General features: G+C 48.0%; 1 protein-coding gene across 3 annotated transcripts; it reads left to right on the top strand.

Annotated features, from left to right (window-relative positions):
- Positions 1 to 565: 565 nt before the first annotated feature.
- LOC104152348 (ribose-phosphate pyrophosphokinase 1) lies at positions 566 to 12,723 on the top strand. Of its 3 annotated transcripts, XR_011143562.1 has the most exons (8): positions 776 to 1,074; positions 3,512 to 3,695; positions 4,035 to 4,133; positions 6,053 to 6,177; positions 9,053 to 9,226; positions 10,018 to 10,177; positions 10,441 to 10,929; positions 12,553 to 12,723. XR_011143562.1 is itself a non-coding variant. In XM_068957588.1 (7 exons), exons 1-7 carry the CDS (start codon positions 953 to 955, stop codon positions 12,643 to 12,645), a joined length of 957 nt encoding a protein of 318 aa, XP_068813689.1. In that variant the 5' UTR covers positions 566 to 952; the 3' UTR covers positions 12,646 to 12,723. The 3 variants fall into 3 exon arrangements, 2 of the variants coding, with proteins under 2 accessions (XP_068813689.1, XP_068813690.1); XM_068957588.1 differs by lacking the exon at positions 10,441 to 10,929 and having other exon boundaries at positions 566 to 1,074; XM_068957589.1 differs by lacking the exons at positions 9,053 to 9,226; positions 10,441 to 10,929 and having other exon boundaries at positions 767 to 1,074.
- Positions 12,724 to 14,662: the final 1,939 nt, after the last annotated feature.

Raw genomic sequence — 14,662 nt, 5'->3', positions numbered from 1 at the left:
CAGTGGCCTGACAAGGTGATGCCAGTACAGCGCTACATGAGGGCACAGCCGCCCGGCAGGGTGACGCCAGTACAGCGTCATGCCGCGGCCCGGCGGCCGTAGCCCGGGCGACGGAGGAACACGGCAGGAGGCCCGGCGGCCCCGAGGCGCCGCAGCCCGGGGGGCCGGCGGGGCCCCAGCCGCCGGCGGGGCCATGCTGAGGTAAGCGGGCCCTGCGCGTGTGTGAGGCGGCTCCTCGGCTGGGCCCGGCGGCGTCAGAGGGGGCCGTTTTCTGCCCCCGCCGCCCGCTCTGCGGGGCACCGCGGCGGGCAGGGACACCCATCATGGCGGCCGGGGCGGGGGTTGGGGGGGGGGGGCTCTTGCTAATCACGCGGCCAACGGAACTCCCCCCCTCCCCTCTCCGAGGCCACGTGAGGCAGCGCCGTCGGCCCGCTCCGGCTGCGGCCGCTGCCGCTCTGACCAATAGCGGACCAGGCGGCCAGGGGCCGGCCAATCGCCCACCTCCTCCTGCCCCTCGTCCCACCCCCCGTAGCGGATAAGGAGCGCGCCCTGGGCCGCGGGCGTTACGCGCGGCCGTGCGCGCTCACGTCCCTCCTCCCTCCGCCCCTCCCCCCCGGGGGCTGCTGTTTAGGCGAAGGGCGGGGCGGGAGGGAGACCCTCCGCGCCATTGGGACGCTCGGCCGGGCCCCGCCCCCAGGCCCCGAGGAGCCAATGGGAGGCGCGAAAAGGCGTGGCCACGGGGGCGGGGAGTCTATAAAGGGGGCGCGCGGCTGGCGGGAAGAGGTAAGATGGCGGTGTAGGTGCGAGTTGGCGTGTCTTGCGCTTCCCCCCGCCCCTCCACAGGCGCCTGGGTTTCCCCCGCCGGAGGAAGCGGCTGGATCCCAACTCTCAAGCCGGCCACGGTGTGAGGCGGGAGGAGGAGGCCAAAGCCTCCGCTGCCGCCTGCGCCGTCATGCCTAACATCAAGATCTTCAGCGGGAGCTCGCACCAGGACCTGTCTCAGAAGATCGCCGACCGCCTCGGCCTGGAGCTCGGCAAGGTGGTGACCAAGAAGTTCAGCAACCAGGAGACATGGTGAGGGAGCGGAGCGGGAGGGAGGAAGGGGGGGGCGGAGCCGAGCACTACAACTCCCAGCAGGCCGCGCGGCGCCGCCGCGGTGGAGCCCGCGCCAGCGCCGCGCGGGGGCTGCCGGGAGTTGTAGTGCGGGGAGCTCGCCGCCGTGGCGGAGCGGGGCCTCCCGGGGCGGGGGCAGCTGCCGGGCCCGGCAGGGCGGCGGCGGGCGGAGCGGCCCTTATTGGGCTTCCCCTCGGCGGGGAGCCCCGGGGGAGCGGGGTCCCGCGTGGGAGAGGCGGTAGACCCCGCGGCGGGGCGGCGGCGGGGGAGCCGCGCTGGGCCGCGCTGCCGCTCTCATCGCCTTTAGCGGCCTCGGCCGACGCGGGCGTGTGGCGCCGTCGTGCGTGCCGCGCCGCCCGGGAAGCCAGCGCCGGGGCTGGACGCGGCCCCGGGATTGCGCTGCCTCTGCCCTTATCAGCCTTTTCCATGGTGGGGCCGAGCCGCAGGCTGCGGTGACTTGCGGCTGGGCCGCTCAGCCCGCGGGGTGTGGCCGGTGCCGTCAGGCCGCTCGGGAGAGCATCGGGACCCTGAAGCGCTGGGTGACATCGCTGCGCGGTGCAGGAGGCTGCAGTGATGCCTCGGGTGTATTCCCCCTGACGTTTACTTCGTTTTCTCTGTGTGTTCTTCATAGATCTTTGCTGCTGTCATGCTCAGGAGAGGCTGAAAAGTTAGTCAGGGGTCTTAGAGCCTGGTCTAGCAAAGTACAGTATGCATGGCTTTTTTTCCCTCAGCATAACCTGCAGAACCTTACGTGATTGTGCCAACCCACCACTTTATTCTGGAGACAGATCGTTTTTTTTTTTTTTCTCCTGAGAATTCAGGATAGACACGTGAGGCAGAATGTCACAGAGGTTTCCATTGCATGGGTATCTGCTGTAATTGAAAACCTGACAGGTACTACAAAGCGTTGTAGAGGAAATCAGTAAAAAGAGTCTGTCTGTGACCTACAGCTGTTGCTGTTGCACTGTTCTCATGGCTCTTACCTGTCCAGTTGGCTAGTCAGGGTCTTAATGTCAGCAGGTAGCGTGACTGTTAAAGACCTGACACATCCTATGTACCTTAATAACCCGATGGCAAATATTTACCTGAAGAAGCAAGATTGTTAAAACAATCAGTCAGCTGACTTGATGTTTTTGTGCTGTAAGGCTCAGAGAGCTCTCATTAAGCTCTGACCGTTAGTAGGTACAGTTGATGACAATTGTAGGCTGACAACTGTTAAGTCAGACAGTTACCCTACTGGGAAGTCCTCGTGCTCTCTGAAATATTGCTCGAGGGATTGGTGTATGCTGAAAGCCAGTGTATAAGACAGACAGCAAAATGACTGAACCAGCAGCTTGCTGGTGCAGCTTAAGCAGCAGGACTGTGAATGCGTAGTGGTCATCAAAAACATGTTAAGGAAGGATGGGAAGTGAGATGACAGAATGAAATACTAGTATTAAAAATCTACCCTAAGGGTGTATAAAAATGGAGCCATTAGGAGCGTGTTGGGTGATTGTCCCCTTGCTCCTAGAGATAGCTCAACGAGATGGCAGCAGTCTACAGAGCAGGTGAACATCTCCAGGGCAAGAAGAGAGAACCTATGGAGGAACTCTGTCCTCTGTAGGCTGACTTTTGGTTACTTCCAAATCTGTGGCATGCTTCTCTAAATTGAAATGCTGGAAGTAGGAGTAGTTAATTTTTTCCTACAAAAGGCCTTTTGCAGCGCTCATCTCTGTGAAGCCTCAAACCTTAGACTACTGCTTTCTTGTCAACTCTGCTTTTGGTGCAGGTGCCTCAGCACATGCACTGAAGCTTGCTGGCAGTTTGCTGCTGGCAAACAGGACCTTTGGCTTGTATTCACAGTCCCTTCATCAGCAGGGATTAGTGTGCATTACATCCAGAAGGAAATTAACCCCCAAAGCCTTTCCAAAATAAAATGCTGGAGGGCCTCTCTGTCCAAGGCTGTCGATAGCTGTTATGATTCTAAATTTAATAATCTGCTGCAGTGTAGCTTCTGTTAGAAGTTTGGCTCAGCTTTCTCTGCTGTCTGGCCATCATGCTTGCTTCGTTTATACACTGCTTTTAACTGAGGTGGGCATAAATTTCTGATGTGGGGCAAACAAGGACTCTTCTAGGATGCGTGCACGCTCAGATTGTGTTGAGATTGAAAGTACAGGTTGAGTGTTTTTAGCCTTGCTGACTGAACCATTAACTCTGATCAGTGAGCAATGAAAAATAGTCACTGAGCAAATAGGCAGCAGTGTTCCTGCTCAACACTCGTGATTATATTGCCTTGTCACCCACAGAGCCTTGGGACTGCAGTCCCATGAGTTGCAGCCTTGGTTGGTCTGCAGGCATATGTAATGGCTGTGTTTAATTTGTGTTTGGACACAACTCTCCTTTCTCCATCTGTTCCCAGTGTGGAAATAGGTGAGAGCGTACGTGGGGAAGATGTCTACATTGTGCAGAGTGGCTGTGGTGAAATCAATGACAATCTGATGGAGCTCCTTATCATGATAAATGCCTGTAAGATTGCCTCAGCCAGCAGAGTGACAGCTGTCATACCCTGCTTTCCCTATGCTCGTCAGGACAAAAAGGACAAGGTAAGGATTTCAGTAAGGGTTTCTGTTGGGAAGATGAATGCATGTCTCAAAAGTCCTGGCTGCTGGTTAGGGATTAGATGAAGCTGAATATGTAGAAGAAGAGATGATAGGACTGACTTTAACTTCTTAAACCTCAGGGCATTGGACTGGAAAATCGTCTTTTCATTAAAATCTAGTTCTTGAAAATATACCAAGCTGTAATCACCCATTGATGAAAAGATGCAATGTTAATGAGCGCTCCTTTTAGTAACTGCCTGTGAATCATTGCCTAGAAGCAGAAGGCTGGCATCTTGATGAGGGAGTTGAACTTGTCTTAAACACTGTTTTTTCTTGTACTAGAGTCGAGCCCCGATCTCTGCCAAGCTGGTTGCGAACATGCTGTCTGTGGCAGGTGCAGATCACATAATCACCATGGACCTGCATGCCTCTCAGATTCAGGTAGGAGCTGAAATCGGGAGAGCGAGTACTCATCTGCTCACATCTGAGCCTGTTTACTGCCTTGGAGGCTTGCCAATGATCAGCTTTTTATTGGACACAGCAACAGTTGGGACTTGGGAGCACAGGACTGGAAAGGACTTGTAGGATCATCAGAAGAGGATGGGGGGGGATGGATAATGGGTTCTTCTGTAAATAAAATTATAGCTGTTCTTGACTGGGCTAAGTGATGACTGCTTAAATGAATATTGGCTTAGTAAATGTTTCATGCAGCTTTATCACCTTGCAGTGACGCTGTGTGTTCTTAACTCGTCCTTTGAGGAATTTGAGACAGAATGGTTTGATAGTGTAGACTGTTCTTAAATAATTTGCTAGTTTAGACTGTTCTTAAACACTGAGCAGAATTTTGTGATACTGAACTGTCAGGATGTGAGCAGTGCACTGAGGCAATGGCTTCTTGTTGGTTTGGCACAGTGGCTCCCAACACTGCTGCCCCCAGGTTAGCGCCTCCCCGAGATGTCCTAGTACAGCTGCTTGTGCGGGTGCAGTTGTCCAGAGCAGTGATCTGATAGCTTGCTGCTGACAAGACGAGCAATCCTGCTGGAGTCCATTCGCTTCCAACATGGCCCTTCAGTTGGCTTTGGTCCTCTCCCAAGCTCCCAGCTGACTGAGCTAGTTACACTGGCAGAAAATTATTCACAGCTTTTTGCTGGATTAGTGAACTGAACAGTCTCACTGAGAAACTGAAATGTTCACTAGGCCTGCGTAAGAGAAGCAGCAAGAGTGTGTACCTCCCCAGAGAGGAGGGGCAGCAAGCTGTTGAGTTGTTAGTCTTGTCTAGCTCCATCCTGAGCAAGCTCTCAGACCGGGAAACCAGCTCAGTGAAACTGAGAGGATTGGCAGAGGTGGGTTTATCTGTTGTACTGCTGTAAATGCTTTGAATCTAGAGTAGTTGGACATCTACTGTCTGAGTGAAGTAGACGGACTTGCTGTCATGGTAACAGTTGAAAATGCAGTCATTCACACTTCAGTATAATTTGTTCCAGTGTAATTTGTCCAGAAGTACTGTCTCAAATGGAAGAACTCTGGGGGCACAGCTGAGAAAATTCGCAGAAGGATCATGAAGCAGAGGAGCAGAGCCCAAGGGGGTGGGAAGAATACCTTCCTTAAGGTATTCTTGAGGTCATGATGTGTGCCATAGGGTTGAGCTTTCAACAGCAGCAATGGTGAGATTTCAGTTGAATATTTGGTTTTGTGTTGATCATCTCCAGCATCTAGCTGGCTCCTGCCAGCTTCTTATAGGTGCTGGGTTACATGAGCCCGGAAAGGATGATGTTAGAGATCTGTTACCCCTTGAATGTAAGGCATGACTGTTTTTGCCAAGGACTCCTCTGTACCACCTGCCCCCTTGTTCAGGATTAACTTCTGGCTTTTAGTGACCTTTGAGGTTTACCTGCAGGAGTCTGCTGGGTCGGTGTGAAGTTGTGGAACCAGCTGCTGCATTAGGTTAAAAGCAAATATTACTGAAGCCTTTTTCGTAGGTTTCCAGCTTGCTGTAGGTGCAAACAGTGTAGGTAATGAGCATTAAAGATCAGATTGACTTTTGTAAACAGGCAGCTGGCTGCTCTGGAAACAAGTGCATTGGGTGTTTTCTGCACCTGTTAGGGTAGAACGAGTTTTATGTTGTGAAGGTGTCAGATGAAACTAGTTTGACATAAATAACACTTTACACCTCTGAAGACTTTTTATATTCCTGTTCTGTGTATTCCAAAGGTTACTGCTGTTCCACTAAGGAAAACAAAAAGGAAATCTGAAAACGTTGTGGAAAAACAGTGACTGTATGCCTAACTAGAAGGCTTTTTCCAGCGTTTTGGAACGTGACCTTCAGCTACGTTGATCTGCTAATGTTTTCCTCCTTGCAGGGTTTTTTTGATATCCCTGTTGATAACTTGTATGCTGAGCCTGCCGTACTGAAGTGGATCAAGGAGAATATTGCTGAGTGGAAGAACTGTACCATTGTTTCACCAGATGCTGGTGGAGCCAAGAGGTAAGCTGTCAGACAGCAGGCGGAATGGTCCTTCATCTGCTTGAATTGTTAACACAGTGTCACTGTATTTGTGATGCTATTAAGATGCATGTTCCCTCTCTGCCAACCTGCCTTCTGTAAGACAATCTATGGCAGATAGATAAGAATTGTCAAACATTATCCCTAGAGAATGTACAGAAGGTCTCTGGGGCTTAAATGGCTTCTGGAATCACAACTGCATAGGTAGGATTGAGCAACCTCTACATCCTTTGGACTAAAGCTATTTTTGGAGAAGTGGAGTTATTCAGGTTGGTGAGGCAGGGCATCATGCGGTTCGTATCCCTGTGCCAAAACAAGATTAGCCCTGCTGGTTTGTGATCATTTTTATCTAAGCTGTTTGTAGTAAACTCAGTTTATAACAAGGCATTTTCTGGCTTTATTACTCTTAACCTGAATCTCTTGCTATGACTTAAGCATGCTGCTACTCTTACTCTTCCCCCTGAGCAAGGAAGATAGATAGCTCCTTTTTTAGCAGCGGCATACGTAAGCGTCTTTCTGTCTTGTCTGACAGGGACATGGGAAGTGCACTCCCCCTTTTCTGGAGATAAACACACCAGCTTGTGGGCAATTCACACGGCTTCCAGGTGTCCATGAGGCAAAACTAGGCTCGCTCTTGGAGCCTCTGTACAATGGCTACAAGTGATAAGCTAAGGGAAGCAGGTGTATTCTTTAATCCGAGACACTCTGTCATACCAAAGTGTTGGTGCATGCTGACCTGACTGACATACTTTGGAGTGATTTATGCTCACTGTTACAATGGCCAAGCAATACTACTGCTGCAGGTCCCCGTTCATCTTACGGTAGCTTCATTGCGATCCATGTACCAGACACGACCTTTTGCGTGTTCAGCTACTTCTGTAGCGTGTTGCATTATGCAACATCTGGAACGCCAACTCAGCCAGCTATAATCTGATTCCTAAAAAGACCTTTTTAAAAGCCCCTTGAACTGAAATGCAGTGATTTTTAGCTGGTACAATATCGCGTGAAGATGCTGCAGAACTACGTACTTTTTCTAAATAGCTGAGCGGGCCTAAAAAACCTGCTTAAGACTACTGGAATGACGAGTCTGATCTACTGAGGCCAGGAGTCTGCTGATCTCTAGTACAGAATTGTTTAGGGGCATGTGTATTTTCCTTCTAAGTGTTAATGCTTTTGAACTCTACCATTCATGGGTATCATTATATCAAGTCTGGGTCCCTCCGGTAACATTCCTTGGTCACTCTACCCAAAGTAAATGTGAGTGGACTTGCAGGACTACATGTCCAGGGGTTGCTGCTGTCCTTGTGCCAGCATTTACATGCCTCTGGCCCCATGACACTTTGATGCTTATGAGTGCAAGTAAATCCCTGTCAGAATCTCTAGTCATCTACTTTGTAGTCCTCAAACCTTCAGTGTGACCAAAGAACTGGAAGCTTGATCTGCTGGATAGGAAAACTGGCCCCTGCTGTGGCAGTGAGCTGTAGGAGGCTGCTGTCCCAAAGAGAGAAAAGGACAAACCTGAAGGAAAGGTTGAAAGTGTAATGGTTCTGCACTGACTTCTACGTAGATGAATTCAACTCCAAACTTACCTGAGTATCGAGGTGCACTGAATTATATCATGTTGGGTATACTAGGCCCTAACTTTAGATTGCATAGGGTGCCCTCTCTGTAGTGGCTCCTGTCGCTTGTTGAAACGCAAACTTGGGCTATCTTCACTGCGTGGTGATCTGGGATAAGTAGGGTTTTCTGTACTCTTAAGTAGACAGTGTAGATCACTAACATTAGTGCTGAAGGAGGAGGGATGTACTGACCTGTGCTAGAGCCTAAGGACTATATTGCCAAAGACTTTAAAGGCAAACCGCTTGTCGTTGAATCCTGCTTAGAAATCTACTGTTGTAATAGATGAGGTGGTAAAATTGAGCAAAGACAGAAACTTTCTGACCTCCTTATTCTTTGCCTCTTCTCTTTGCAGTTCTGTTCTTAGCCTGCAGAGCTTATCATGGCTATAATGAACAAAATTTCTAGCTGGTGCTTTCTCCTGGAAACCACTCCTTTCACATATGGATTCAAAAATCTAAAAGCAGCTATGAGATGAGGAAATATGCTTGAAGTCACAGGGGAAGCTAATTCCCTTATGTGATATAGATGACACGCCTGTGCAGAACCACAGGTGACTGTCCTGCAGTAGAACTAAATTGGTTCCGTTCTTAGCTGAATGGCAGTAACAGGGAAAGTACTAAAATGTTCCATGGAGTAATAGTGAAATGGCATTTCCAGTAACCAGTTGCATAATGGGAAAGAATAGTTCTGTGTCATTGTTTTAGATTTAGAATTATATAATCAGTTGCCACTTTTTACTTGCTCCTTATTCTTGCTCCTCTTGGTAGTCTGACTTTAGTAATGAAAAATTCAGGAAGCCTAGCGTGGCTGTACTGCTCGTACTTCTGGACTAACTCCTCCATGTCATAACATAACTTTAGCCTTTCCCCTTGTCTTGTTACAAAGATGACAACTTCCCAAGCATTCTGATCACTTCAGGTTTGCTGAGCGTGCTAGTTAGGTTTGTTTTGAGCTTTAAATTCAATTAATTTGTGCCAGTTAGGATGAAAGACTTTCGTCTTAATGTAGTGGCCATCATCAAGAGAGTAGGTCGGAGGTTTCACGGTAACTGCTTGCAGAGAAATGGCACTAAGATGGCAAAGTGTCTTCTGTGAATTGCTTGGGAGCAGTTAACAGAAGTGGTGACAGCTCCTCTTGTTCCAGTCTCAGTTTGTGCTTATCGTTTTGGAAGAGATTGTCCTTTGACAAAAGCTGCTATGTGGAGTTAAGTGTGGTTTGGAAACTGTTCTCTCTTCAGAGTGACCTCCATTGCAGATCGGTTGAATGTAGACTTTGCCCTCATTCACAAGGAGCGCAAGAAGGCCAATGAAGTGGATCGCATGGTACTGGTGGGTGATGTGAAGGACAGAGTGGCCATTCTGGTCGATGATATGGCAGACACATGTGGTACCATCTGTCACGCAGCAGACAAGTGAGTAGGGCTGACTTTTTCCTAAATCAGAGTCTTAACGTTAGCGAATGCTATGTAATGAATTAATCAGATGTTTGCATGTGGAGTTTCACAAAGTAACCTACAGTCTCTTGATATTCTCTTTCATGTCACACAAAGCAAAAAGCCTAGTTAAACGTCCTTCCAGTAGAAATAACTAGAAGAACATAGGTTTTCTCCTTTGAAAAGTTTGTGTTGAAGGTATGTGAGTTGGATACCATATTGTTGATGGGTAGGCTTAGTGACGCTTATTTGCTAACATTTAGTGATAGGTCATAGTGAGATTCAGCTGTCCTTCAGATGTCTTCCACTAGGCCATCACTAACTTACCCTTAGGTAAGATTAGATGTTGTCTGGTCCAGCATAGCTTAAGATCGTATATCTGAATTTCTATTAGAAGTGAGCTTTTCAAGCTCTGAATCAGCCAGCCTTCTACACCAGAGAAGGCAGCATATGCAGCATTGGATATTAAGTATCTGCCGCCTTGTGTTGGCAAAAGCACTGAAAGCGGATTTGTGTGATCTAGTCCAAAGTCCCCAGGACTGAAAACGATGTTCTTCCAAGGTGTAGCTTGCTGGTAGTGGATTGTATGGTACTTGTTAGCTTGTTTCCTTCCCTCAAGTCAGTAACGATCTGGAAGGGGTGATCAAAGGTAGTCTGTACCTTAAGCATATGGTATTCTCTCCTTTCCTGTTTACCCCTTGCCCCACACCCATGTCGCTTTAATACTTGCTGAGAATATTTTTCACCTGTCTCCTTTTTCTCCCTCACAGGCTCGTGTCAGCTGGAGCCACCAAAGTTTATGCTATCTTAACTCATGGGATCTTTTCTGGGCCAGCGATTTCTCGAATCAACAATGCCTGTTTTGAAGCAGTTGTTGTCACAAACACAATACCCCAGGAGGACAAGATGAAGCATTGTCCAAAAATCCAGGTGAGCGCCTCTTTTTCTCTTTTTCTCAGCTCCTAAGGGACAGCTTCCAGGACGTGCCTGTCCCCCTGTTGCTGGGAAAACCTGAAATATACTGTCCAGTGCTTACTGCAATATTAGTAGGCATACAGTTTCATTGATACTGGATTCAGTGGCAGTGCTGACTGGAATTCCTTTATTGCAGTGGGATAACAGACCTGTTATGCTGATAAAATGGAGCTCCTAACCAAGATCATCTCAAACAGTCCATTTAATCTTTTTTGCAGGGCTTGTCTTAACCTAGATCAGATCACTGATCTAATGGGGCCATGATGTAAGCAAGCAGTTCTGTCGGTACCCTTTGGAGGGGTCACATGCTGATGTGTAGCACTGAAGCAGAAATGGGTAGGAACTTCTCGAGCCAGTAGTGATGCCAACTTCAGTGGTGAAACTATCCCCTCAGTGTGATACCACCACAGTAGATCATCTTCCTGCAAAACAAAGGCCAGAAAAAGCTGTCTGGAAGGATTTCTGCTTTCTGTTCTAGAAATCTGACTCTTGCCTTTCCTGTTCCTCCTGGAAGACTGGAGATGCTACTGAATCCATAACAGCAGATGCCAAGAAACATGATTTGAAAGGATGTGACTACTTTAAACATTGGATGTCTTGTACTTTCTCCCAAGCCTGCGCCTAACCCTTTAACCAGAGTTCTTCATTCACATGTCCCTTCCTTCTGAAGACCTTTTGTGAAACAAAGAAGGCCTGGTTTGGGAAAGGTGAACATTTAATATCTGGTCATAATACCAATGAAAATGACCTGAAAAGGGAGCATAGTTTCTTTTCACTTACATGACGTGCTGGTTTGAGTAAGAGCAGGTGGCATAGCTCCACAATGCAGTGTTCAGATAGCTGCCAAGATTTAAAAAAGTACACTTTGCCATCCATATCAAAGCTCAAAACTGGTCACTTGACCCTCACTCTTTATGTTGATTTTTCTGTTTAGGGAGAGTAGGCAGGCGTGTTGTTTCCCATGCTGAAGCTAACTTTCCTGGAAGGAAAAATTACCTGTAGAACTCTAGGCAGAACTTGAAGATTTCCCCTGTTAACACAAATGTGGAAGTTGTAGCTTTACCTGATAATTCAGGCCTAATAGCTCATTCAGAAGCTTCAGGTACTGCTAGAGCATATGCACAGTCAGGACAACCTTAAACACTAGCTTTGCAGCACATAGATGTACAGGACACATGCATTTAGAGAAGTTCTGGAAGGAAACAGTCCTACTCACCACCTAGTCTGATAAGTGACTGGCACTGCTAAGGCTCAGCTGGTGCTCTGCTGTAGGTGTAGCAGGTTCCACAGCAGTGGGGTTCTGGTGAAAAGGAATCTCAGGTGATTGGAGCCGAGTAGATTTTAAGCTGCTTTTGGAGGCAAAGCATAGGCCGATTGCACATGGCTATTGGGTTGCGTTTTTCAACACTAACTTCTGCATAATGTTCCTGCAAGTCAGCATGTCTAGAAGACATCTGCTTGAGCTGTTCACAAACTCCACGCTGCAGTTAACGTAGGGGAAAAGTTAAAGTGGTAGCTAGGATGTAAATAGTTGTAGCTAAGGATTGCAGTGAAGTTTTTCAGGTTCTCACTTGTACCTCGCTCTTGCACTAACTTCTGATGTGTTGGGAAATACTGAACTAAGGGATTCTTTATGAGCCCCATGCTCCATTTTTGCATCCCTTAAGTTTTTCCTTCCTCTCAGGAGGCAAACTACACAGAAGGAAATGTTAAATGTGAATATCAATTAACTTAATTCACAGACAGTGAACATGGTGATTCTTACTGAGACTGCATTAAATGTAAATGCTTCAGCTGCTGGGGTTCAAAGCTAGAGTTTCATTGAGACTTTAATTTTTCTTCCAGTTAACTGGATTATTCCAGCAGGTGGAGCTGGTCACCACAGTAGCTGAAAACTGAACTGTGTGTAGCACAGTAACTTAATCTTTTTTTCCTCACTGTAGTAGCAGTGAGAGTAAAGCCTCATGAGTTAAGGGAAGCAGTCTGATCTTGATGTAGATTCCCTGACTTCTACGTAACCCACACAAAGCGAGCAAGATAGTTCTAGGGTAGGGAACGTACTGTCTTTAGGGAGCATCAGGAAAGCAGAGTGAAAGTAGATTGTGATCCTGACAAAGATCAGCGGTGAAACGTTTCTTGCAGAACTGAGACTATCTTCAGAATGATGTGGAATGAAATCGCTGGCCTAGAACTCATTTGTCTGCACGTAGCATCTTACAAATCTAGGGTGCTGGATTTGCTCCTTGAAGTTCTTCACCACTTAACAGCTGTTCTCCCAGGCTTGATGTTTCTTCTAGGTGATGCTGATGTATCTTTTCTTTTCCCTCCAGGTGATTGACATCTCAATGATCCTTGCAGAGGCCATCAGGAGGACTCATAATGGGGAGTCTGTCTCCTACCTATTCAGCCATGTCCCTTTATAACAACAGATGCCAGCTGCTGCTTGTATGGCTTTTTTAAAACCAAAAGTTGTTCAGCTTGTTATAAAGTTCAGTAGAAGACTCTGCTTGTTCCAGTGCAGTTCTCCACAGCTCCTCCTGCATAAGTCAGGCTTACTGACTCTGATCCCAGCACTGGGAGGTTGGGGGGAGGCTCATCTCTGTAACACTCCAACTCCACCAGCAACCTTGTGCGTTGGGGCTCGTCAGTAGTATTGACTCAACACTGCAGATCTGTGGAGAGCAGGACTGACACATGGCTAATTTGCCACAACTATTTTTGGAGGGGGGTGGGGGAGGGAGAGGGTTTGTCTGTGGGCAGGGTTAGATGATCTGGCATGCGCACCCCGAATTGTTTGGGAAGTAGAGCTCCCTAGGACATGTTGGTCTGGATCTACAGCAAGAGCCCGAGAGACTGCTGACTGTCTTACCACTCTATACTTGACAGAAGCCCTCGAAGAGGGATGGGGAAGGCTTGCATCTTGGCCAAGCTTAGCCCTAGGGCCCACCTCGGGATGGGAGGTGGTTCTGCTACAACTTCTTCCCATGAAGGGAGGTCAGTGTAGCTTACAAACTTGAATTAATCTGAATGATTGAAGAAATGCAATGCCCTTTAGCATGCTACACAGCAAAACTAAGGTGAGAACGTAGCATGTTCAGTACTGCTTTGCTGCATTCACTTAGTGGTGAAGGTGTGTCCTGGACAAGCACTCTTCCTGGCTTGTTCATAGAGGGCTCCTGGTGGTTGTGTGCTCTAGTTCCTAGCATAAGCTAAAACAAATGCCTTGCCTTGGCAGTTATTGTGAGCCTTGCTAGTGACTAGAGGACTGCTGTCATGTACTGTAGTTGCACCTTGATTTGCTGTGCACATGTACCTTGATCCTTTTTTTTTTACCAGTACATTAGTAAACGGGAGCCTTCTTGACCCTCAGTTGTTGCAAGTTCCTGCTCAGTAGACTGACGTGGGTGACCCAATGTGCAACAACTTTGTGGCCAGCTGTCTTTGCCTCTGAAGGCTGCCTGCAGTCCTGTTAGCCCGTAAGCTACTGGCGCATTCTGATTGCTTGTCCTGGACACTCTATGCCTTGCCTTGAATGTGTTGCTCATTCCAATAACAACTTTGCAAGGGATCTTGAAAGCTAGGGAGGATGAGAGGTTGCCGGGCTACAGAGCCTGAAGAAGCCTCTGCAGTGGGTCTGATGCAGCAAATAATGAGAAGAGCTTGTGGCAATGGGTTGAAGAGGCTTGTGATATGTAGTACTGGGAAAAGTGCAGATCTAACGCCAATCTGACAGGCAGCAAAGTGCCTGAAAGAAAAATACCAAAACTAGAGCTGGCTGAGGCTCCTGGATGTAGAATAAGCATCATCCAAAACTTGAATGCACGGTAACTGTACCAGACAATCTTAAGGTAAACTGTTAAGTCTCTCCTGGACTCTTTTGGAGGTTATAGACCAAGCTGTTTTATGCAGTCTGGTTCTTACAAGCACTCCGCTTTGATTTGTTTTTGATATGAGGGAAGGGAAAAAGGGTAGAGAAGGAACTTGCAATTGCTTGCTAGCATAACCAGCACGGCTGTGAGAGGCTAGGGGCTGGGGTGCAAGCGGAACTCACTGGAAAAACTTGGTTAAGATCTAGGGAAGTACTACTGTAGCTGTGCCTTTAATGAAGACTTCTCCCCTCTCCCTTCCTAAAACTCCTGTCCTGTGGCAACTTTAACACTCCTATTACAGTGTAGGGTTTTTCTTTTGTATAAGAACTGGTGTTTGTCTGGAAAGTGTGTGTGTGTGTCTGTTTTGCTTCTTTGCTTTGCATCCTGCACTGAGCTCTACTAAGAGTCCAATTCCCGCCTCCTACATTGGAGCCCTTGCTGCTGAACTGCCAATGCCCCGAGAGCCAGGACGTCAGAGCAGCGGTGTGAGGATTTTCGGCAGCATGTGTGTTAAACTTAAGACCTTGATGAAGGAATTAAACTTTTATTTAAAAAAAAAAAAACATGGCCT

The sequence above is a fragment of the Struthio camelus genome, chromosome 11 (genome assembly GCF_040807025.1).
Source record: "Struthio camelus isolate bStrCam1 chromosome 11, bStrCam1.hap1, whole genome shotgun sequence".
Classification (NCBI taxonomy): Eukaryota; Metazoa; Chordata; class Aves; order Struthioniformes; family Struthionidae; genus Struthio; species Struthio camelus.
The sequence above is the reverse complement of the archived record's forward strand: the minus strand, read 5'-3'. Positions and strand labels throughout refer to the sequence as shown.